We start from the raw sequence: 25,319 nt of genomic DNA on the forward strand, positions 1-25,319 counted from the left end.
TCAATCTAAGCATATTCTCCCAATGCTTTTCTGTCCTCTGCCTTTGCTTTATTTTTCTTCTCATTACTAGGCAAAGATAAATCAATGACAAAAATACGGAGCTATATGTACATATACACCCAAATCTGTGCACTTACCACATCCAACAAAGCCTGAGAAAATGCAAGTTTTGCAGGATACTTTCCAGGGACAGGTGTCTTGCATTAAGCCAAACTAAATAAATAAGGGACGTGTAATGAAATAAACGGCCCCAGAAGATAACAGTCAGCTTTTCACATAAACAGTACCTTTTCTTATTAAAGGCCTGATATTTATTCTAGCAGGAATTGCTTCATCAGTGTGAGACCAAGTGGCCAGCTATTATTTCCACTCCAAACAGCTCCATGGTCCATGTTTCCTTTTGCCCCAAGCAATGCTATGGAGAAGCCCAAACCCATACATCCTCCAGCCCCCAAGACGAGCATGATCCTACCTGTGCCATCTTCTAAATGCCCGAAGTTGCAGATCTGGCTGATGTTGCGCACCCAGATCTGCATCTCCTCCTCAGTTTTGGCCACCAGGTAGAAGGTGCGGTAGGTGGTCCTCACAATGAAGACGAAGTTGTTCTGGAACTCCTTCTTGATGAAGTTGGGCCCCGAGTGCTTCAGCACCTCGCACTCATTGAGGTCGATGATGCGGATGGGCTTCTTGGAGTGGTTGTTCCTGTAGTATTCCAGCACATCTGGGTTCCCACTCATGCGCCCTCTGCGCAGCACGAACCAGCGCTTCCGCCAGGCCTGTGGGCAGCACAGACAGGGTCCCATTAGCGAAACACAACAATTGCACACATGCCTGTCTTTCTTTCAGCTGTTAAGACTATTTTACTAAGCTGGCTGAAGTATGACTTCCATCTGGAGTGCTTGCTATCAGCTTGTGTTTGTAGTAGGAGGCAGAGGGCTGTCAGGTAGGAGGCCATGGGGAACAAGGCTTCTTCTTCCTCTCCCCCTTGGCCTGCCAGCATGTTGCAGCTCCTCTGATGCTTCCTCTGCCTTTAGCTGCTGTGGGTGAACCAGGAAGAGATAATGCATTTCCCTTTGTGAAATGAAAACATCTGGGTCCACCCTGCATGCTGTAGCACAAAAGCTAACAAACACCTGGCAACAAGGACCTCCTGCCCAAAGTAAGTCCTCCAGGTGACCCGCACAGCTTCCCTCCTGGATTCCAGAGCTAGTAAAAAGCTGCTAATGAGCTGTCAGCTACTTATAGAAGCCCAGAACTAACCTTAGGGGAGCTGTAGTGCTAAGAACTTAAGCAAGAACCTCCTAAACATTGTGGAACAACATCTGCTTACACAGATGCTGCTTCCAGTGATATTTAACTTGAACCAAGCTCTGTCAGCACCAGCTTGACAGAGCTGCTTTGGCTGAAGGTATGGATGGATCCTATTCAGGCTTAAATGAAGCTCTGGTAGGATGAAAATGCTGCATCACTTCATTAAGCTACGTGCAAGTTTCTAGGAACAAAACAGTGTTTTCCACTTGTGCAGCAGCAGTTTTAGTTCATCAGCACTGTAAGTGTCCCTGTGTTGATTACAGCTGTCACCAACATGCTTACTTCAAGGGCCAGAAGTAATCTACCCTGAGCTCAGCTCTGCAGAGCAAAGCTGAAACAAGGTGCTGGAGCTTCCCCTTCATCCAACTCCACACAAATGGCATTGGAGCCTCTGGCTCCGTTGGGGTGAAGGGGCTCACATGCTGCTCAGGTGCACAGGCACCACACAACCCCTGGCTGCTCTAATTGCTGCAGTAGTTACAGGTTCTACAAGGAAACATCTCAACAACCGGGACCATCTCCCTGCCTGAGCTTTATTTGCTCACTGCAAAGTGACTCATCACAACACAGACCTGGGCAACAGCTTGGGTTCAAATTCACACTTGTTTTCCAACGTGACCATTTTTAAACTGTCAGATCCAACCATCTGGCCTTGATGCAAAACAGCTGATTTCAGGATGTTTTCACTAACGTGTACGAGTTCTTACTAGGACTCTCAGGGATTGGCACTACACATTTCACCTGCAGTTCTTGTGGATACAGCGATGGTGAAAACAACCAAAACAAATAGCCATTAGTCAAGAGAAAGCAGTGGTTTTTTTCTCTACTCAAAAGAGGCTTTCTTGCAGGGCAAAGCTTTTCAGTCTCTTCATACTCACACAATATTTTATCTATACATAGATAAAACTAGCTTGGCAGTTCTTTATTTTGAAAGCGAAGGACAAATAAAAAACATCATCCAGAGGCTGCAGTACTTAGAGCTCTTGCAATGCTGAATGAGTGTGCAGCAGCCTAGGGAAAGGAGTGGCTCTCAAAGGAAAGGTTGCATTGGAACAGACACGAAGCAGAACTGAAGTGCAGAGTATTGAACAAAGCAAATTCATAACCTGTCTCTGCTGGAATTAGCTAGAGGTAACATCAGATTACTGATCATTACCCAAGTTGTCCAAGAGATTGTGTGGGAGCCAAGAAAAAAAAGATGTTCCCCCACACAAAAATAAAAGAAATTGACATAAAGACTGCCTGGCCCAGTTCTTGGCAGTGACCTGTCCCATGGAGCAGGACATGGTGTAGAGCAGCATGAGCTTTCCTCCTCATCCCCATCCCTCAGCCCAGCTGGGGCTGCCCTGCACCATGGCCATGCTCCTCCATCCTGGGCAGTGCTGTTTGTGAGAAGGCTGTATCAGAACAGCACAGCTGTAATCAGACAAGAGACAGTGCCAATCCAGAACAATTTTCATTTGCCCTTGGTAAGTGGGAGTGTTTGGTGCCAAAAGGAAGCTGGAGCTTGCGGCGGTGCTGGTTGGGTGCCAGCCCATGGCTTGGGTCGGCACAGGCTAGCAGTGTTTTCTTTATACTTCTGAATTTCTCAGTTCAGACGTGGCAGAGCTGTTTCTAGAGGGGAGAGGAGTAGCTCTGTTTCATTTTGGGAGGGATTTTAAGAAAGCAATAGCTGCCTACACAACCTGGTGTCTCCACCATGGAGCTGAACAAGGGCTACTGCTGCACATGGGCAGCTGCTGTGCAGGAGTGCTGGAGGCAGTGCCAGATAAAATGGGCCACGAGCAAACCTGCGAGGTTTCTACCAACAGCCAGGTGGTAAATGGGAGAGTGGGAGATGGGAGCTGGCACAGGAGGGCTTCAGCCAAGGCTGCTTAACTCCTGCCAGGGAGTATGTGTTTGTGTGAGAGAACCAGTGTCTGAGATGTAAATAATTAGCTGTAGCACATATAAACTGCACAAGGTAAATTAGCCTGAAATATTATCTGTCCTGTGAGTTTTAGTTTTTTTTTTTAAATTATTTTTTCTGGTTGCAATAACAAAACATGGAATAGCCAAGAACCTTGATGTTCTTCACCAGCTAAGTTAATGCTCTTGACTCCCCCATGAGGATAATCTTTACTGTACAGAGCAAAGCCACAGGGATGGCGAGGGCAGCAGGATGAGCAGCAGCCACGTGCTGGTAGGGTGCAGCCCCACAGGGAAGTCTGGTGGAAAAAAGTCCAAGGGCTCAGTGGTGAGCAGGACAGCAGGGTTGGCTTTGAGCCACACACCTTCTGAGGCCAAACCACAGGGCATCCCTGGGGATGGCCGCCAGCAAAACCATGGGGTGATTGTCCTGCAGCAGTGCCAGCATTTAGGGCAGAAGATTTCAAATAATTACTTTTAGTTGTCTTATTTTATGGGGGAAAAAAATGAGACGGAACTTGATAGCATTTCCTATAAATGTTTTCAAAGAGGAAGTCAAAATTCATATATGGACAGCCTCGTGAACAGCAGGGTTGGAGCTGCCCACCCACAGGGCAGAGTACCAGGAAAGGTCAGACCAGCTCCCCACAGAATCTTTGTGCTGTGGGAGCCCAGGATGCCGCTGGGAGCTCCTCCTGCCAGACTTTGCAGGAGAAAAGACTGTCTGCCTGTCCTGCTGGGCAATTAGCTCGCTTGCGGAAATCTGAGATGAAGAACACCTCTTAAGCTGCCCAGCCTTTCCCCAGCTGGAGCGACAGATTTGCTATTTCAGTCCTGCCTGTTGGGCGGCGGATCCCATCAGCTCTGCATAATAAATCTCCTTAATGAGACTGCCTGTGTGCCCCTATGCTGAGGACAGCTGAGCTCACTGCCCATCACCCACGGGCTCAGCACTTTGCTTGGGTTTTGTCTCCCTTGCTTGCTGTTTTTTCCTCCTATTTTCTTCTCCGAATTTACCACTTTCTTTGGCAGTGAGAAGCTGAAACTCACAGTTTATGTCTGGGAAAGAAAAATCGATACATATTCAATTTCGGTGAGGAACACTCTTCCTTTGGGACCTTCCTCTGCCTCCATCAGTGTGCAGCACTAACGTGACCTCTGGAGCAAAAAGAGACATTTTCTGCAGCAGAATTTCTCCATTAGCTGACCACTGGAGATGATCCCAAAGGCTGGTCCCTTCTTGGCTGTGCCAAACCATCTCTTTGAGAGCTGGACTTCCAACATCTCTCAACACAGGTTGGTGATGCAGCTTGGACCACAATGCAATGATTTTGGGACAGACTAGCGTCTAACACTCTATTTCCATCTGCTAAGTCGTGACTCACTTACTGAGTCACTTGTCTATCTGCTTGTGGTAGTTTCACTATGACTCTAAATGAATCTTATTTCAGGAAAGTCAGCATGAGTTCTCCTCGGAAGAGATGCCACAGGTGTGAAGTGTAAGGGGAAATACCTTCTCCTTGCAAGGTGGTACAGATACATTCATTGACTAAAAACGCAAACCTAAAAATTTCCTGCGCTGTAAATACAGTGAAAGCTTCGTAATAAAGCATCAATAGTGACGTCCTTTAGAAGCAGGGAGCTTTCCTTTGTTGCTGTTTCTCATAAAAAGGAGCCTGTGGTCTGTGTAGAAGAAATGTCACACACTGAAATAATGAAGAAAAAGACCCAAACTCAAAAGTGTCTTGCTAACCTACAGATATTCCCACTGCCTGCTCCACATCCCAGTCCATAATATTTATAGTGCTTTACATATGGAAACATCTGCAACAGAATGAGTCACTGTTGTTTGATAAACATGCAGATTCTTTGTAAAGCAAATGGGTCCACTTGGGTTCAGAGGGTCAAAGGCATAGCGACCTTGAAACTTGGGAGGTTTAAGTTCTTAGAAACCTTGTAGAAGATAAGAAAACAAGTTCTGAAAGAAAAATTCAAAATGACACCACTCATAAATACAGAAAGTAATTCCACCAATGTCTCCGTCTGTGTTTCACTGGGATCAGCGTGGCAGGGAAGATGGTCTCGTGCTTTTAGGAAGAGGCATCTGTGCCTACAGGTGGGACTGTGCCTGGGCTGCCATCGCTCCCAGCAGCCTGTCACTTGTCTTGATGGCCCTACAAGGGACTAGCCAGAGCCAAAGGCAGCCTGTCTTGTGCCTTGCCCCTGCCCATGGAGAGCAGTCAGACCCTGTCCTGCCATAATCCTTGTGCCCTCCCCTCCTTCTTCTCATTTTGTCTGCTTTTCATATCTGACAGAGACGTTGGTCAGGTTGTGGTTCACAGGAGACATCCCAGCAATAGAATGATCAAGCAAAGTGATTGGTTTAAAGCTACTGAAGCATCTTTTCCCTCTTCCTTGCTGGGGCACGTTTCTTACTTCCCAAAGGCAGGCTTGGCAAAGCACTCATCCCTCCTCACTGCGCCCCACATGACACCTCCTGGCTGCTGCTCCTTTTCTTAAGGCAGTTAAACTCCTTGACAGTGAAGACTCACAGGCTGGGCCCTTCACACGAGGTTGTTTACAGCCTCACTAGCCAGCCAAGAGTTTTAGTTCCATATTCCTTCACAGCACTTATGTGCAGCATCTAAAATGACATTATTATTATCATCCTGAACACAGCTTGAATTTCTAGAGTGCTTTCTTTCACCTTGAGTCCTGAAGCACTTGACAGATGGTATGGGGTTGTTACACAGCACATATGCATTGACCAGTTCACCTGCCATGGGTACACCTGCTCCCAGAGCCATACTGCTCTCCTGATGCTCAGCACACCTGCCTGCACATTGGAGCAGTGCACTCACACCTGTATGTGTGCCTTTGGGCAGTCTGTGGTGCAACTCTTCCTTCTGAAATCCTTATTTATGTGTGTGACGTGGAAGAGGGCAGCAGGTAGCAACCCCCTGCTCTGGCTTACTGCCACTCTTTCACCAGCTGTAAAGTAGAATCCTGGTTTCTCGTGATGAGTAGGGCTGGGCTTTTTGCAGAAATGAGTTAAGAACAGGGAGAAAGGAGAAACCAACACTGCCACAGGCCCTCCTGCGTTTAACATCAAAACTTCATTTTCTGTCAGCAGGAAAGGGGCCACTGAAACCTCATGCAGCACAGCAGGGATTCCTACAGCTGCATAAAAAATACCGGTGTAAAAATTGTATAAAAGCCTGGAAACCTTTCAGATCTTTCCGACTTGTTTGCAATAAATTCTTTAATACCAACACAGTAATAAGATAGCATCTTGCCTAGAGGTAAGTTCAAGTTCTTGGAAAGGCTTTAATCCAAAACTCTTGCTTAATCTGAAAAGATTTTTACAAGGGTCTGTGTGGATCCTTAAGATCTTACTACAAGTGAGGCTGCCTGCAGGTTGTTCAGGGGGTACAATCATCTGCTGGATGGCTGAAGATACTCAAGTAAAAGGACTTTTTGGTTATTTTTGGAAGCAAACATAACGGAATGTATACAGTAAAGAGACTGAAGTTTGAACAAATTTTGAGCAAATCTGCTAAACTAATAGCTTTTATGGAAGAGCTCCAAAACTCCCCTGCTAAAGAAAGGAATCGACTTGGGGCTAATCCCCTTCCTTGTAAGTCACCAGCACAATGTAAATACAGATGTGCAAAGCAGTTAGAGACAAGAAGGAGCTGCAGGTTCCTCAGGCCTGGAGATTGCACCCTGCCTCTGGCTATCTGGAGTCCCTCTCCTCTCTTCTACCGAGAACTGGCAGTTTTCTTGGTATTTTTACACAAACAGAACAAATTTTGCTGTTTCACCTTGTTAACTGAACATGTGGTGTGAGGTCAGCAACAGTCATGCTGCCTATCTATAACTGTCTGAGCTCACATGATGCTACGGCTCTGAAGAGAAGGAACATAAACAGGAAATTGGGCAAAGTGACTCTTTTAGTAGGGGACCACAACACCATTTTTTGGTGGGGCTTTTTTTTTTTTTGGTAACTCAAGTCTTTAACAACACCCTGCTGGATATGATGAAGAAAACCAGATTGGCCGGCATAATCAGAAAGAAAGCCACAGATGTTTACGCTGCAACACTTCTGCCCAATGATGACAGCATGGCTCAGTGCAGGGATGGGCTGGTGCCGGACACATCCCCATATCCACTGTGGGCCAGATCTCAGCCCTCTGTTTATGCACCCACATCAAATCCCCCACTTCACACTGCAAAGACTTTGACCTTTGCACTCCATTTCTCTCCCAGAATTGCCAGGAGAAAGGAAGAGTGAAGAAAGCAGCAGCAGAGCGGGGAGGAGGCCACATGCGTGGGAGGGCTTGTTTCGGGGAGCAGGCCAAGAGCGCTGGAAACAAGAACCAACCTTTCTGTATACATGGGTGGAGATTAATAGAAAAAGATTGAGAAGTCCAGCATCACAGCAGTAGCCACCAATGCCCAGAAGAGCCCTGGACCCTGCTGTGAGAGGAGCACTAGTTCCCAGTAGATTGGAGCACTCCCTGTTGTGCAGACACTGGAGATGTCTGCTGGATCTATGTTCTGGCTTGCAATCCATCCCGTGGGAGTCACCGGCCTTTGAGATGACATTCAGACTCTACTGAAGTAAATGGCAAAGCTCCCACTTGTTTGGAGAGGGCCAGGTCCTCCTCTTGACAGGAAGCACTGAGAAATGGAGAGATTCCCAAAAATGGAAACACGAGCTGAAGGAATTATCTGAATAAAGAAAATCTGCCTTGGACCGATGAGCAGCCTTTCTATCAGCCACATCAGATGATGAACTCACCCCTCGTGGCTCTAGTCTGGGGTTTGCGTGTTACTCACCAGCTGCCCTCAGCCCTAACTTTTCTGCAGCCGGACCACAAACATCTTCTCTAACATGGCAAGAGAGGCCCTCCTACTGCTGGGTGCTATCTGCCCCCACACTGTAGTAAAAGTCGTCACTGTACTTAAGGCTATGCTAAGTGTGTGGGTGAAACTGACTGATACACATGGGGCTGAAGTGCATGGGGCAAGTTCTTTCGCTGTGGGTGTGTGGGGGCTGAGCCGGGCCATGCTGAGCCACACAGCACCGAATGAGGACAGCTGGGTTTTCACCCGATTGCTCATTTCGAAGTATTAGAAAGCCAGTGCTAGAGAGTTTAGACATCTATTTTGACTGCAGTTCTGCTGTTTTCAGCTGCCTTCCCATCAACTGCATAGCTAGTTTACCCTTCAGTATTCTGCTATGCAGTGGTGAGTTTTAAGAACTGGTTTTCCTTCTTTAAAAGCTCTCCTAAATTAATCTTCTCTGCTTTACATTTCACAGGAGACTGAACTGGTTTTTAGACATTTTTTAGAATTATTTTTTTCTTTCTCCTCAGTTTGTGGAAAAGCGGTCATCACTCATATGGCTCATAATACACAACATCTCCTGCCCATCATTTTTTATTTTAAAATACATAAATGTTAGGAAAAATATAAACAGAGCTCCCCGTGCCAGGTTTTCTTTTGTTTGTTTAAGAATCCTCTCAGAGCTGTTGGAGTTCTTCTGTCACTGCTGTGTCCCAAGTCTCTTCCCAGCAAACAGGGTGTGCAGGGCGATGCTGAGGGCTCTCACCTCAGCAACTCGAGGTGTGCTTCACAAAGTCAGCTGGCTCCAGTCAGCCCCAGGATCCAAACAGCCGTCATATAAACTTCCCATGCTTTGGGGTGAGCTGCACATTTCTTTGCTCTGCGGTGGGACGGCGATGCTGCCTGTGAAATTCTGCAGACCCACGTGTTTTTTCTCACTGTGCTGCTTTGCTCTCTGCCAGCCTCACATCGACACACGGAGAGAGGTGTTCCAGAGCTGGCATTGCTCCCAACCTGCATCGCTCATTCTCAGTCCTTTTTCTTCTCTCCTCCCAATGTGGGACATTCAAGCTATGAGCTGCAGATCAGTTAAGTTTCCTCAGACCCCTGTTAGTGCTACAGCTTTGGCCTCGTAGTGAAGACATCACTGTGCCCTTGGCCAGCAACTCTGCATTGCACTGCTATTCATTTAATAACTCCTAAGCCACACGGTCAGAAAGCAGCATGGCAAATCCAGCACCAACAGAGTATTAAATGTTTATCTTAATTTGCATGCCTTCTCAAACTTCCCTTGCTGAACCCAGCGATGAAATCACAACATGTTCAGAAATATTAAATCATTTCCTCAGCCTCTGAATATAACGGGCTGCAAAAGGAAAACAATCACATTTGGCACGTTGTATGCTTTCACCTCAACGCTCCAAATTCTGGAGTGCCTTCATGCTGCAGATTTGCACTCTGATCACAGCAGCTCTGAAAACAACTATGTGCCATGATTTATTCCTAGGAAATCCCCAGACTTGCCAAACAGCAGCTTTGCCTGGAAGCCAGAGTGCCAAAGCAGCACTCAGACCAGGCATGAGCCCAGGGTGCCTCAAAGCAGCTTCCTGGCCCTGGCCACGGGCAGCAGGTCGGTGTCCTTCAGCCTGACCATGCCTGTGGTGTGGAAAGCCAAAATTCAGCATGGCACTAACATGACAGCGTCCCAACCTCCCTGCTGCAGCTTGTAGAGGATGGGCCGGTTTTCCTGAGCAGGTGCCTTCTCTGTGGGGTTACATTCGGGCAGTTGTCAGTATTTTGTAATGCAGACTCTGTGTGAGTGCAGCAGGAGTGAAGCTCTCTGCCAAACTCCACAAAGAGTGGAACAGTTTGGGGAGTGAAAACAGATTTCAGAAACGAAAGTTCAGCTTGATCTATCAGGAACAACGTGCAATTAATGTTCTCAGCAGTATCTCAAATATGAGCAATGTGGGAGAAGGGTAATAGCTCCCTTTCCATCATTTTTCAGCCTGTCAGAGCACTGATCTATTAAACACCAAAAGTTAAATCCTTAGCAAATGGAAAGTGGTAAACTGGGAGGCAGGCACCAGTGGTGCACAGCTTACCCAGACCCTCCCCCCATTTCTTTTCTTTTTTTTGGTAACAGTAAAACTATCAACAGAGAATGTGCTTGTGGGAAGGTGAAATAGGATCAATGTTACTGTTACAAAAGTGAGGACAAAGAGCCAGCTGGGTTTTTCCACAGTCATTTTCAAAACTACAGTGTTTATTTCTGCTTTTCTGCAGCTTCTCTCTCTTTTCTCATCCCTTCGCCATCCCTTCTTTCATGAGTTTATGTACGTCAAGCCACGCACAGAAAATGAGGCCACTGGCCATCTCTCAGGATGGGGATGCTGCCTGTGCCTTTGCAACACTTGGTACTGGTCTGGGTGCCAGCAGCACTGTTACAGACATATCTTCTTCCCCCCCATCCCCAAAATGAGGCACACTTGGCCGCAGCTCCAGCAGCTCTGTTGTCCTCTGATGGGGAGGCTTTGCCAGTTGGTCTTCATATTGATTTTAAAGTCATTCTCTTCTATCTAGCCCAGACAACATTTCTCAAATTCTCAGATCCAAAGTGTGCAGTCCAGTGTGCAGCCTGCAGCGCTTGCATGTGCTTGAGAAGGAAGTGAATTTAAGAGTGGCTGTTGCTAATGCTGACACTGTCAACCTGCTCTGCTAAACAGGATCTGAAGTGAAATTCAGGCGAGCTCAGAGTTCCTCCATAATTTTTGAAATCATATAACCTCATTTTCGGTTTTTAAGTGCTTTTTGTTTCATTGAACTCCATAGGAAAGATCCACAAAGAAGGAGAATGTAATAGCACAAATGCCAAGACAATCTTGTATACTGGGATCTGCTCAAAGCATGCAGCAGATTACCAAAACCTCCTGGTGTTCCGTGTGTGCCATCGCTTCCAGATCAGTGAAGCATGAGAGCAGAACTCACCCACAGTCCCACACAGCCCTTGCCTGGCCTCTTCCACTCCTCCAAGCAAAATGGTTCAACTACCAAAGGTTTCCTCTACTTCCTTTGCTGTCAGCCTTCAGCAGCAGCACAGCAGTGCTGCTTGCAGGCAGCAGCATGAGTAGAGATGAGGGCTGTGTTTAAATGGGGCTGGCAGTAAAGCAGAAGTAGGTGACAGTGAGAGGTTTCAAAAGGAAAGCTAAAGTGAAAGCTTGAGGAGACCCAAACCAGCAAGAAACTTGGCAAAGCAGGGATGGGTAGAGCAGGAAAGCTGAGGGATGAAGGACAAACAAAAAAGGAATGCATGGGGAGAGAGGCTGCACTGCAACACCAGGTCCTGGCTGGTCTTCTTGCTGGTGCCAAACAGAAAGGAAAGCAACTCAACAGGAGGGAAGGGGTTTCAGGAGGGAAGGTGCCATTCCCAAAACCCTGTGAGGGTAGTAGGGATTGGCAAGAGATGTCCTCGTGTCTTTGCTGCAACTATTGCCAGAGCACGGCCTGCCATGCCTGGACAGCTTGGGGCTACACAGCTGCTGCTGGAGTACAACCTAGAGCCCCATAAACCTCCTGTTTTGCTAGCACACTGTGAGCGTGTAGGGAAGGAGCTAATCAGGACTTGTGCTAATTGCGCTGCCTCTTGCCGGCAGCGGGTGGGGAGGTGGCTGGGAGCCAGCAGCAGGGCGGGTGGGCTTGCAACCATGCAGGCTCCCCTGTGACCTGGCGGCTGCGCTCCCCTTCCCCTGCAGGGCCTCCTGTGGGCCCAGACCGGCCATGACCGAGCCCCCAGCGCCCCATGCCTCAGCCCTACCCCGTGGGGACGCGGCTTGCTCCAGCTGCGCTGGGGCTGCTGGGATTACTGCTGCTGGCACCGCTACAGCCTGGTGTTTTTTGACCTTTTACTCTTCCAGAGATAGAAATGGGGTTTGTCTGAGGCTTGGAATAACTTCCTGCGATTGTGCTGGGGAGGGCTAGTCTGACTTGCTAGATAGCTGTGTCTGTCATGCTGGCTTAGGAATGGTGAAGGCCTCGGCCTCACGTCTGGGCTGAAGACAGATTTAAAAGACCCCAAAGACACTGGATGTGCCTCAGTGAAAAATAAGCTGATAGCACTGTGTGCTGTCCCTGGTGGGGCAGTGGGGCCTGGGCAGCCATTAACAACCCCTAACGCAAATGGCGTCCCTACAGGGATGTTTATTCCTCAGGTAGTAACTCACAAATCCTTCCCAGATCAGTGAGGTACATGTGCTTGCACGTGTGGGAAAGTAGATAATGGCTTGGAAATTGATCCTTTGGGATGATGTGAGCAAATTGCATTGTGCAAGCCTCCCCTCCTCCTCCAGCTTTTCCCTACCACAGTCTTCTGGGGCTGAGGCAGAGAGCTGCTCTGCTTTCATTGCACCTTTAGCAGCCCTTGTGCATCTTTCCATTACATGTCCCCTCCCCCTCCTACCCCTACTTTAAAAAGCAGCCTTCATAAGCAGCATTGCCAAGTCAGATGTGTTCAGTTCAGCATGTGGCTGAGGAGGTGAAGTAGCCCAAGGCCTGTGCTGTGCTGGTGCTCTGACACTGTCTAGCACCTAGGGGAAGGCTGGAGCTGCTCTCTGAACTGTGATGGAAGCTAATGCCTTCAGTCTGGTAAACTTGTGCATCCAAAAGGACTTGGTGCAGACCTTGTGTGGTACTCTTTGATGGTCTTCATCCATATCTCTGTTGTGCTAGACAAAAATACTGAACTCTGGGAGTTTTGCAAACACAGCCAGGGCACTATGACTCACAATGGTCATTGCAGGAGCTCCAGTTGCTCCCAGGTAAAGAAGTGGCAACCAGCTCCAGCCAGAGCCAGTAAAGTAAAAGCTGGTAGTTAAGCTCAGTGCCCATGCTGCCATTGCTGTCCTATCCTCACACCGTGCAATTACTGGGAGACACAAGGCATGACCTAACCCAGATGGCTTCTTGTCATTTGGCTGAGACGCTGGGATAACCCCCAAAATTAAGAAAATACATAATTAAAACAAAGGCTTTTAGATCTTTCTTGTATTTTACTCATCAGGAGGCAAAATCACTGTGCACAGATCATGAGTGCTAGAATTGCCCTATGTGACTCACTCAGCTGGCTGATTCTCATTCTCTCTGAAATTTGGAGTAGAAATAATCTTTGTTTTTTGTCGATAGCCCTTTGAACAGCTCAGCATACTGTCACCTGGTGGGCAGGATTCTAGGCTGAAAAATGCAGGTTAGCATGCCTCTGGCACACAGTCTCCAAGCAGAACTTGCTGAGGATGCCACATGCAGGCTGGTGTGGCCACAGCCCTGTCTGCTCTCCGAAGGGCTCTCCTGGGATGAGGGCTCTTCCCACCCTATAGCCAGTAGCTGTATTCGTGCCTTCCCCCAGTGAGTGTCTCAGAGAGGTTAAGTCATAATGGAGTCAGCTGTTCTTGACGTGCAAAAGCCCAGCTATCCCAAAGCCACATCACATCTGTGTTGCAAGCAAGCACTAAAACACAAGACCAATGCACTAAGCACTTCCATGCATGGACACCATTCATAAGTTTTTAGTTTCAAGGGAATTCAGGAGTTACTGACGAATATCAACATATGTGATTTACAACATGACTTTGTAATATGGCATGGAAGGGAGCACTGAGCCCACGGCTTGGGCTAAAGTGCACAGTAGTTCTCTTAAAGAGCTGAAGGAAGCTGCTCTGGGCTTCGCAGTTCATCAGCCAGCACTACAGTTCTGCCTCCCCTGTGCGTACCATGTACTTCTTCCTAAACAGATAGCATCAAAGAAACTGGAATTTGGTATTCAAATTGTTTTTTTAAGACAAAGAAAAGAAGTGCAATCAAAGAGGGATCACACTTTGCATAAAAACCATCTAGCTTATTTGTAGGGAATCTCACATAAATAATTAATTTTAAGTGCCTTAAAAAACATTTTTTATGCTTTTGTGCATTTTTTGCTGAATTCCAGTTTAATTCAAATGCAACTTGTTTCAAATCACATAAAATAATCCCTACTGAGGGAGTAAATGCTTTGCATAATGCTAACTCTCTAATATCAAAACATAGATATAAAAAACACGAGTAATTGTACACTAAGCCATGCAATGGCTGAGATAGTGGAGAAGAGATACAGAACATCCTCATTTGCAAAAATAAGTGCCACGTTTTTTCTTCAAACTACATTTAGTGGTAAACCATTCAACAGCAACTAATGACCGTATTTTGCTGAAAACAATGAGAAGTACCCATATAAAAAAAAATGATATCAATACATTCTAATTGAATGTATAGATTTTTACCTTCTCATTAAAATTGTGATCAAACTGTGATAACACTCATCATCAGCTAACGCTGTATATAGGGAAACTCTATCGAAGGGATCAGACTAGTTAAGGGAAGCAGCTGAAAGTAAAAACAAAAGTACAAATGCTACCAGCCTGAAGAAAACATGCAGCCCATGATAAATAGTGCTGCGTGCAGTGCTCCTTTTCTACCCCCAATCACTTATGTCAAAAGCAGAGTGATAGATTGTCACAGCACAGAGTATCTATTCACCCACTATTTAAAAGGCATCTGAGGGCTGAGTAATTAGTCCTTCTCATCGCACTTTCATTCCAGCAATTTGACTGATTCTTTTGGTTGCTGTGTGGTAAGAAACCACCATATATCATCACAAGTACCATGAGAACAATTCATGTCGACAGATTCTTCTGACTTTCTCATACGTGTGGGTTTTTCCCTCTTGCCCTGTTAGCAGAGCCTGAGCTGGTGACTGCAGACACACCTCTCTCTTTATTTAAGGACCAATATGCAATTACGCCTAATATCAGTTTTGTTATTGAAAAGACCATACTAATGGCATGTACATGATTGTTCACACTTCGGTAAGCACGTGTGAAGCAGGCCTGTGGTGCACTACAACGTAATGCAATGTGTAGGTGTGAGAGCAGCATACCAGCCCAAAACCAACAGTGGATTCCCCAAAGAATCAACACAAATATCAATTCAAAACACTGCAGCTCGGTTCCCTAAAGACTCAGGCTCTCTGCTACCCTAGAAAAACAAAGATGCAAACAGAGCATCTGTTGCTCAGCCTTGCTTCAGACTTCAACTCTCTTTCCCTACAGTTTCACTCTCCACGGTGAAGAACTGCAGGATTTGTTAACTTTTCCAAACAAAGCACTCAGTCCTCTGACACAAATTTAACTGGGCATCCCACACCACGGCAATGAGTGGATCTGATGGATCACCAGCATCGAGGTACTCTTATGGCAGCAGGCAAATTTGGTGTCAGCAAAAGTGTTAGATTGTGCTGAACATCTACATGTGTTCTTTTGAAGTTCCTAAAGTCTGTAAAAAAAGAGATCTGTAGTTCGGCCCATGCCCTGTTCCTGAAGGCACAGATCTCACACTTAGACAACAATTTGCTTTTGCTGCTTGACCCAGTTCCTGGCTTGGCCACAGAGCAGGAAACTGTGCCCATGGTACCGTATCTTCACAATAACAACAGAACTCAACTTGATCTGCTCCATCTACAGAGCACAAGAAGCAAAGATTGTGTCAGGAGCCAGAAGCAGAAGCGTGAAGTTCACAGACACTTTTTTTGCTAGCTGAGTCCCACAAAAAGTGATGTGAGATAAGAGCAGTTTGTATGCAGAGCAAACAAACAAACATCCTAGAGCATTTTGGTCCTGAGGCTTCAGGATGGTTGGAAGCATTAGGAAAGGCCCTCTCTCCTGAGAGGCATCCCAAAGTTTATGATATCTATTTATCCTGAAGGATGAATATTTAACTATTTAACCTCCCAAACTCAACTTGACAGAAAGTGTTTTGATGCAGGCTGCTTCCTGAAGGTACTGAAAAAGCCATATCATTTATAGCCAAATCTCTTTCCCACTTTAGAACCCAGCACCAGAATGTAATCACACTCTTTGCAGCAAGCTCAGGAACAGTCTTTTAGCTTCAGTTAAACTAAAATATTTTGAGGAATTGAGCCCAACCCATTTGGGCTGCAGTCCAAGTCCTCCCCACCATTTTCACTACCTGAAGCCTGCTCAGTGCCCGGCAAGATGAAGTGAAAATCTTGACTCTGACCAACTGCCATTAAACCACCTTCTTTTTTCTTTCTGCAAGATGCAATTTCACAGTATTCATCTGTTACATAGATGTTGGGTATAGTGTCATGAAACTGAACGGACATTTCCTATTCTTGCGTGAATGCAAGGCACCATGGAAAGCCACGCAAGCACCATACACAAATGTGTGTGTGAGATATGAGGAAATCTTTCTCAGTGTTGAATGTTGAATGACCAAAAACTCTGATTAGCAAGTGGGCCATGCAAAGCCAACAGGAGTGCCTGACTTCTCCCTGGACAGAAGAAGACATCTCCCCAGGGTGCAACAATGAGCACCAGGCAGGGTTTGCCTCTGTAGGTCTTGCAACGGTCCATTCATTTTCTTTGTATCTGAGAGGGATCTTGGCATATGGTAGCTTGGGATGTACAAATAGAAAAGCTGTTTGTACTTTGAGTAAGGAAGTTCAAATCAGACTTGCAGCCAGGCTGTGCAGAGGAAGGGCTTTATCCACTGCTGTGCTCAGAGCAATCTCTCTTTTGTCTCAAAGGCCACTATGCTATGACTCACACAGCCATCAGGCTATTAACACTTTTATTCCAACTCGTTATTTCTGGATTTCAGCAGTCAAAATAACTAAAGCCTAAAGTGCTTCCAGTGTAACTATAGAAATTACAAAAACAAACAGCAGCTCAACCCATGGGTCAGCTGAAGCCAAGCTCTGAATCACACTTTTATTTTTTACCTATAGTTATGAAGACAACAAATCAGTACAGTTCTCAGCCACCTAGCAAACGCTCGCACTGAGCTCAGTGCAGATGCTGTCAGATGCTTGTTCCATCCGTGGGAGATGCTTCCCATGGGATAGATCCTGCACAGCTGCCTTGAAACAACAGGCAACCCCAACCAGAATATCATGAGACACGATTTGTAAATCCATGTGAGGCTAATAAATGTTGTGAGCTCATCTTTCTTCCTCTGTATCCATAATCCACTTTATTATTATTTATTTACTTTAAGGGAGCTCTTTATAGGGTTATCTCCATACTACTTTCTTAACTAATGGGAAAGGATTCTGGATATCTTCAACTTCTCCTTCTCTCTAAGAGTCAAAATTTACCATATTTTTATCTTTACCATTATTATAAAGGGGCTATATGAGACACCCAGTTAATCACAGACGAAGAACAAAGTGGTTTCAACTCAAGTATGCTTAACTTTTAATTGTATAAATGACTGAACTACCCTCTGGAGACTTCTCAGAGTGCAAAGAATGCCTCACAACTCTGGATGTAAAGGGTGACATATATTTAAAACAAAGAGAATTGTCATCAGTTCTTTAATAGTGTTTGTTTATTCTCTACAAAAACTCTCTATCAAACCTTTCAGGACTAGAGAAGCAAAGCCAATGCAGCTTACAATTCTTTAACGTCATGTGCTTCATCCTAACTGAGAATAATCAGAGATCAACTCAATCCAAAAGCTCCAAATTGAGAAAAATAAGCTAATACACTAAAGAGGAAAAGGAAAAATCAAGAGAAGTTACTTTTCTCTTCTGCTTTCACAAGAATGTACCAATGCAAAATGCTGTCTGCAGTCTGGAAGCCAAGTTGCAGAGCAAAGGGAAATTTTGTCTTGCAAAGACTGAGATAATTCCTGCACGTGGTCCCCAGAAGGGTGGTCCTGGCTGAGAATACAGGTTTTGTGTGGTGTCACTGGGCTGTTACACGCTGCAACAGTGCTGAGAACAGCACACAGGAAGAACAACTGTGAAACCATGGGTGTTGGTAAGGGAATTCGGGGATGGACACTGTGTTTGAAACCTTTGTGGATTTCTACTGTAGATTAGTTGACATTTTGAATAACAAATCTTCTCTGTTCTGCAGCAAAAGGCAAGGTCCATCCTCATGCCATTCCCTGGGTCCTTGCTGATTGCCAGGGCAGGGATACTGTGGGAGTTGCCTTTCAAGGATAAAACCAGGCCAGTGAAATCCCTTCCTTTGATCCCTCCTTCCCAACAATGCAGAAAACTGCTTATTTTTGAGTAAAAATGGAGCCATAGTCACAAACAGCAGCAGACACAAAAGAGACATCTGAAAGCAGTGGTTGTACACAGAAAGCAGTAACTGCTTTCCGTTTTTAGATTTCACGGCTTATTTGTTTAAACCACACGAGGAGATTTGCATGCTACCCATTTCTGGTCAGACAAGAAAAAATGAAATAGAAATAAACGCAGAGTGAAAAACACAGCATGCTATACTTTCAAGGTTAATTTTTAACTGATGAAACACTTCAGCAAAAGTCCGTCATTGGAATTTGCTTTTTCTTTAAGAGGTAAGAAATATTATCAAAGCTGACTTTTCAGAGAGGTGGAAAGAAACAACAGAACCCCAACTATTATCTCTTCTTATTTTAAACTGCATCCTACACTTGACACAAACTTAGATCCGAATGCGGGATTACTTCTACTCTTCTCCTTTGCTTATGACTCTTTCTCACCCTGTTTTTTCAGAGAAGCGGTTTGTAAATGTGACTCGCTAGGATGCAGTGTACAAGTAAAGACTGCGCCACAGTTGTCCAATGAACGAGGTTGAGTGTTGCAAACGTGGTTCCTCAACCTCCCAGACTAACTATTTAATTCAAATGAAACCAACTGGGCGGTCAAGTACCTGCTGGTGAGAAGGAAGATTAGTGACGCTGAAGTGCCAAACTGGCCCAAAGTAAGCAGATTCTTAAAGAGAAATTCACAGAAGTGCATTAGTCATGCAGTATGCAATGTTGGCCCTTTGGAGAACAAGGCTTTGGTGCTAATGGACTTGGGAAGCTTTTAAAGGGTAAGCGAAGAGATGCGTTAAGAATCAAGGACATATGTGAGCTTGAGAGAGTTTAACTACTGATAACATAAAAGCTTTTTCTAAGTAGAAAATAATTTTTAAAATGGTTTACAAGGCCCTGTAAGAATCACATGCTAATACTGTCTTGTTTGCTGTGTTGGAAGCCACTGCAAAATCCCACGGAGCCTCTTCCCTTGAGTTATGGAGGAAACTGACAAAGCTTCCAAAGAAGGTAAGGAAGAATTTTTTGATGGTCTTGATATACACAGCGCACAACGCAATGAGTTTTGCTCAGCCTTTGCTGCCAAGAGGCAGCTACAGAAGCTGCAACATTTGATCAGCTGTGTTCCAGCAGATACTAAAGAAAAAGCAACCTTATTATTTTTTTTTATGACTTTCTTATCTGCTTCTTGGTTTAGATGAAGCAATTCTTGTGCCACTATTTAATTCTCACATCAACAAAGGACTGATCTTCATTTACCCTACCTTTGATATACTGTTTTACTTTCTATCATAAGGTCATCATCAAAGAGGTGACATGGGAAACAAAATGGATTGAGATGCTTAGAAAACTCATTCATTAAAACTCTTACCATCCATCCTGGAAGCAGCAGGACATTTTTTACTTTATTACTAAAAAGACACCCATAAAGCAGTAATGTGGCAAGCTAATGGCATCACGCTCTTCTGCACATTTCTGGCCTGCCTGGCAAAAAAAAATAAATATCTTAATTATTTTCTCACTTGTGAAAAGCTTGATGTGTGCCTTCCAATAATTTATTCATGCAGTGTAATCAAGCACAGAATCTGACCCAGCTTAGCAGAGGCCTGATTTCCAGCTCTGTGGTTTCCACCTCTGTGCATATTTGCAGTTTTCTTACCAGTAATCACATCTCTTGCTTTGAAATCTACTGCAAAAAGACATTTCTAGTTGGTTTCCTTAACCTTTAACCCCGAAGAAGACTTCATTTAAAGGCTCAGGTGAATGGTGAATTGCCATGAACCAGGTAATAAGACCATCTGCAATTTTCTTCTTCATGATGGTTCGCTAAAATCACTAAGTTAGTTCGCTAAGTTAAGTTCACTATTCACTTCTGCCTGAAGTCCCCTGGCCAACAATTCTTTTCTGCTCACGAAGAATATTTTTTTGTTGTTTAACACACCCTTATACCCAAAGGGATGAATGCTTGGAAGTGTTTACAATTGTTACTTCTTTCTTGGAAATAATGATCCATAGATAAAAAGAGCAGTTTGGCACTCACAGAGCTTCTGGTCTTACTGATTGTTTGAACACATTTTTGAAACCCATCATATATGTTTGTATTTTATTCTACGTCTTTGTTAGTACTTAAAGCTAAGTATTACAGTGCATACAGCACACTATTATTGTATTCCTGTAGTACAGTTGTCATGGAGTTGCAATGCATACATGATGACTTATTTATTTCAATTCTCACTAAAATCAAGCAGAATAATCTGATTCCCTTGAAAGGAAGCTGCAGCTGTATTAGGACTTTGCATTTGATCAAGCCAAGAATCCTCCTTGGAGGCAGGTTCTGTGCTCACTCCTGTCTGACAAATAAAACAACTCCCAGTTTTATTTGCAGTGAAAAGCTACAGGTGCACTGAGTATAAGACTCATGTTTTGGTTTTGCCTTGCACTGCCACAGCAGAGAGCTGCTGCCTCTGTCCTGCTCCAGGGTCTCCATGCCAAGTGCAGCTGCCTGCAGACCCACATTACTTTCCCAATAACAAAGTATTAAGTAAAGAGCAACTATGAACTAAAGATCTAACCCACTAAAAGTACTATGTGTACAAGGCCAGGCTCTTTCTTATTCAACCAAACGAAATTAGCAATTGATGACATTTATGACATGAATGACCAAAAAGCTGAGCAAATCAAGGAATAACATCAAGTTGGCTGTGTGTCACAGTCAGACACGCACTTCAAAACAAGAGGGGAGCAGAGCTGCCTGGGCCTTCTGCAGGGAGGTGACGATCTGGACAGCAGTACCAGGAAGAGGAGGCACCACCCAGCTCTAGCAGGGTGATAACCGCGTGTAGCTGGCGCCCTGCATGTGGGCTGCACTGCAACTGGAAGCGCTCTGGCCAGAAGGGTATCTGTGATGGCAGAGCCCTTGTCAGCAGCCATCAGCCTGTCCTCTCACCCTTCAGACCCCTCCAAAAGCAGAAGGATGAAAGCTGGGCCTGATAATGTCTGTACCAAAGTAAAGAGGACAAAGTAGCCCTGTGGATTTTGTGGCCATAGGACAGCTCATGTTGGAACTATGGGTGCTGAGCCCCACTCAGAGGATTCACAGTGGGATTCTGTCAGGCTGCTCTCAGAGCAGACCTTCAGGCAGCAGGTGGTTGTTTTTCCAGCATTTAGGCATTTCTGTTTGCTGCTCTGCAGCCTTCTTCAGTTACTTTCCTGGGCTGCTGCCATTCCCACAGTGCTAGGGATGGGGTCTGAAAGCAGGGGCAGCCCCTGGTGCCGACCAGTGCCATCTCCAAATACAAATGGTGGCAAACTAGTTTGGTTTTGCCTTGTCATGTACCTTCCTGGCACAAACCACCTTACCCAAGCAAATAAAACAAGTTTTTGGTTCTTTGGAGGGGATTTCTTCACTGGGTCAGTTCACTGAGTACATGTCCCACAGTGATTCACTGAATTCAGGTAACATTTACTTTTCCAGATGATCACTACTCTTCAAGCATGGAGGAAACACGGTCAGAACATTGCATTCCGACTCTCCTATTGCACAAGTGTGTTATGAAAGAAAGAGTTATGTAAAATGCATGGCAGATTTCACTATTTCCTATTTAACCGTTCTGCAGTAAGCATGTACAGTGTCCCAGAAATTCACTCCACATACAATAAATGTGAGTCAGAATAACACAACCTTTAACATCCTTACAGTAAAACAGAAGATGATGCTGAATTTTTCCTCTGCTAACACAAAACCTTCCACTTTCACTCACAGTCCACAAGCTGGCAGATACTCTGGAGAGTGTTACTTAACAAACAGCGAATACAGATCCAGAATATTTTAATTGTTGTTTGGCTGCTGTATGTACAGAATGTAATTACAGCAGACCATTATTACGGCACATAATTTTCTGGAAAAAAACATCTTCCTGTGTATCCCCAGCACATAGCAGTCTCTCTGCTAAGGGCACTTTAAAGGTCCCATAGTGAAATATCCCTGCTGCCAATGCTGGTTCCACGCCATCCCATCTACCATCACTGAGGCTCCCAGAAGCAGCTGGCCCCATGACCGGCCCACCCAGATGGAAGCTGAGGTTTCCCCTTGGACAAGCTCAGTGCCTTTGGTAGCTTCAGTGCTGGCTCCAGGGGGACCACAACAAATACAGGAGGAATTCAAGGATCTCTTTGTTTGCAGTTCAAATAAATACAGCAAGGGCAAAAGATCCACAGAAACTGAACTGTGGTCTTAAGAAGAAAGATAATAAAAGGAATTTTGTCAAGACAGTACGCTGGGAAGTGGGGATTACCACTGCTCTTGTCATTACTGTTTGAATCCAAGGGCTTTTCTGCAGTTTTACTAGCACAGCCGAGCTTCCACGTATCTGCTGCCATAGTTGTGCCATGGGAACACTGATAGCAGAAAAAAAGAGCATTTTTCCTGGTTTAGTTTATATTGTCTAAACGTGGCTTAAGATAAAGGAAAAACATGTTACTTGTCCTAGGAACATTTAAGCAAGACATTTATGAGCATAATATAGGTTTAAATTCATGCGTCAGAGTACGTGTATATAATCTTCCTGTAGACTGCATTGGAAGTCGAGCTTCTTGAGACAACGTAGTGGTTTTCTTTTCACCAGCATTATCTGTAAATGGGCTGGTGGGACACAACTCTGCTGTATCACAAAGCCTGGATTACTGCCATTTCCCATGGGAATATATATCCATGGAATAAGAGGTTTGTGAGAAAACCACAGGAGAAAAAGGCGGCTGCTAACACCACTGATAGTGTGTGGCAGTGCAACGTGACAGCAAACTGGCAACGGCTGCTGTAGGCTATTAGTTCTGAAGATAATTTTTCCAGAATCTAGATTGAATGGTATAGCTGCAAAGGGAGACCAGCAAGCAAGCAAAGAGGATGTCCTAGAGAAAGAGGGATGCAGACAGGTTGGTTTTTAAACAAATAATGGATTTTTTGAGATTTTCTGAAGTGGATGAGTGCTTCCCTAAAACTCCCATTAGTCTGCAGCTGTCAGGGAAGGTGCATGTGATCTCTTTGGCCACTGGATTTCACTACTGGAGGAACTGGAATCGCTGGGGCTGGTGGCTACAGCAGGAGATGTTCAGCAGCCTCTGTCTTGTCTCACGCTCTTTGGATGAACAACTTAATGCAACAGGGAGATGTGACCTGCATTTGCCTCCCACTGCGGATGCTGCCCCATCAAACAGGATCACCATTTCAAAGATGCAATGGGAAATCCCCAGCACCTTCTGTATCATGCATGACTTCTAGGCCCTCGCTGTGCTTCTGGCTGTGAGTCATGCAAATCTCATACCACGCACAGCAAAAATGGCTCCGCCATGCACAGATTTTATCTCTCAAAGAGAAAGTGAAATTTTTTATGGTGACAGTTTACTCCTTTGAAGAACTTATCGATTTCTGTGTAACTGCTTGCTCACCATAGAACTGTCTGGCTCTCTTTGAATGGAAACATTTTGTGTGAAAGACGTAACAAAAAATCAACTAACTCTGCATTTTAACATCCACCGTTTTCAGTTTCCAGTTACAAGCTAGTAGAACTGCAGATCCCATATCTCACACCACACCTCCTAGTTTCACTGGCACTACCTGGAGCTCTCATGATGGCAGAGCCCTCCTCTTCCCATCCCATTGCTGCTGAGAATCACAGCTCTGCCCTTGATCTCTGTTGACCCAATTGATGCAAAAGCTGATATCCCACTGAAGACAGAAACCTGGTGCTCAATTCTGATATTCAGTTTCACTGTTTAATGAAGGCAAGCTATCACAAGTCATAAGGTGCTGCTCTTGGTAGTAAGGAATATGTGGGGAAAACTGCTCAGGTTATTTGAATGTCGCCCAGAAGTGCAGTCCTAATGATTTAGAAATTGAGACTGTTGCATTTTTTCGCTCCTGGTTTCTCCGTAAGCTCTGATATTACTAAAGAACATGAGATGTTCTATTTCAGGACTCTTTTTTTTTTCTTTCTTTCTTTCTTTTTTTTTTTTTTTTTTTTCTGATGAATCTAACCAAATATTTATGTCTGAAATTCTTTCAGAGAGGACAAAAAGGTTTTTCAAGCAGATTTGTGCAAGCTGATAAATTTAAATGAAAGCTTCAGATCTAATGCTCCAGTCTGACTGCACACCTGCTCAATTCCGGCAGCTTATTAAAGACAGTGCTTACTTGGCTTTACTGTCCATTATGGTTGCAACGTATTTAGTAAAAGAAAGGTTTCTTGCTTAATGGTCTACACTCAGTTGTGCTGCATCACCGTGCCTACTTGCTGCTGTTGCTCTGCAGCATCATTTGCCTTTTCTTGCTGATCCCAGCAGCGACCTATGAAGATCTGACCCTACTCTGAGACTGAACCAGATGTGAATTTGCATGACCATTTTCTAATCCAAGTAGGTATCTTGACTGCAGCAAGACAGATGTGCAGCCAGAAGTGGCTGGCTGCCCTGCTACAAAATGATCCTGTGTACCTGAACTGTCAATACACGAAAGCCTTCTATCTGAGTTTGTTTTCCCTTGCCCTGTATCTTTTATTCCAAAGCAGAGATGATGTGTTAAACACTTTCTGCCTTCAGAAAAAGCCCCAGCCTCTAAACTAAAATCCACAATGTTATGATCATATAGAGATCCACATTCTATTTCCAACTCCAGTGAACCTGAGTCAAACCAAAACGTGCCTGTAGGTGCACAGTAAGTTCTTAACAATGAGAACTAGGGCTGACACTTGAAATCTCTACCTAGCCCATGCTGTTAAATTGCATGCAACTCATTTGCCTAGAAATGTGCCTGAGACATATCACTTGGGTGGATCTCTGAGACTCTCCCTCTTCATCCCTGTTCTGAAAAGACCAGCGCAGTGACATCTTCAAACAGGCTCTGCCCAGCTCTTTGTAACCAGGTTGTGTCTCCCTGCTCTTGGATGGTGGGTTTCACCAAAACCTCTCTGGGGCCAACACGAGGTAAGCGCTGTGGTAAGGGGAGCCCCTGGGGACTAAAAGCAGCAGTGTAAACAGGCTTTTACTTCCCCTGGTTAGCTATAGTATACCTGAAACCTGGCTGTGTCAGGCATCTTCTGCTTGACAAAATTTTGTTC

At 45.0% G+C, this 25,319-nt stretch overlaps 1 protein-coding gene across 3 annotated transcripts in view; it reads right to left on the reverse strand.

Moving 5' to 3' along the window:
* The window catches only part of GAB3 (GRB2 associated binding protein 3), a 53,096-nt gene that overhangs the window by 18,224 nt on the left and 9,553 nt on the right, over positions 1–25,319 (reverse strand). For 2 of the 3 annotated variants that reach the window (XM_015860814.2, XM_015860813.2), the window contains exon 2: positions 473–776. In XM_015860814.2, the coding sequence (XP_015716300.1) occupies positions 473–776 (304 nt within the window). Of the gene's footprint in view, positions 1–472; positions 777–19,579; positions 19,693–25,319 lie in introns of all 3 variants that reach the window. The other variant, XM_015860815.1, reaches the window with a different exon arrangement.

Source organism: Coturnix japonica, chromosome 4 (assembly GCF_001577835.2).
Source record: "Coturnix japonica isolate 7356 chromosome 4, Coturnix japonica 2.1, whole genome shotgun sequence".
NCBI lineage: Eukaryota > Metazoa > Chordata > Aves > Galliformes > Phasianidae > Coturnix > Coturnix japonica.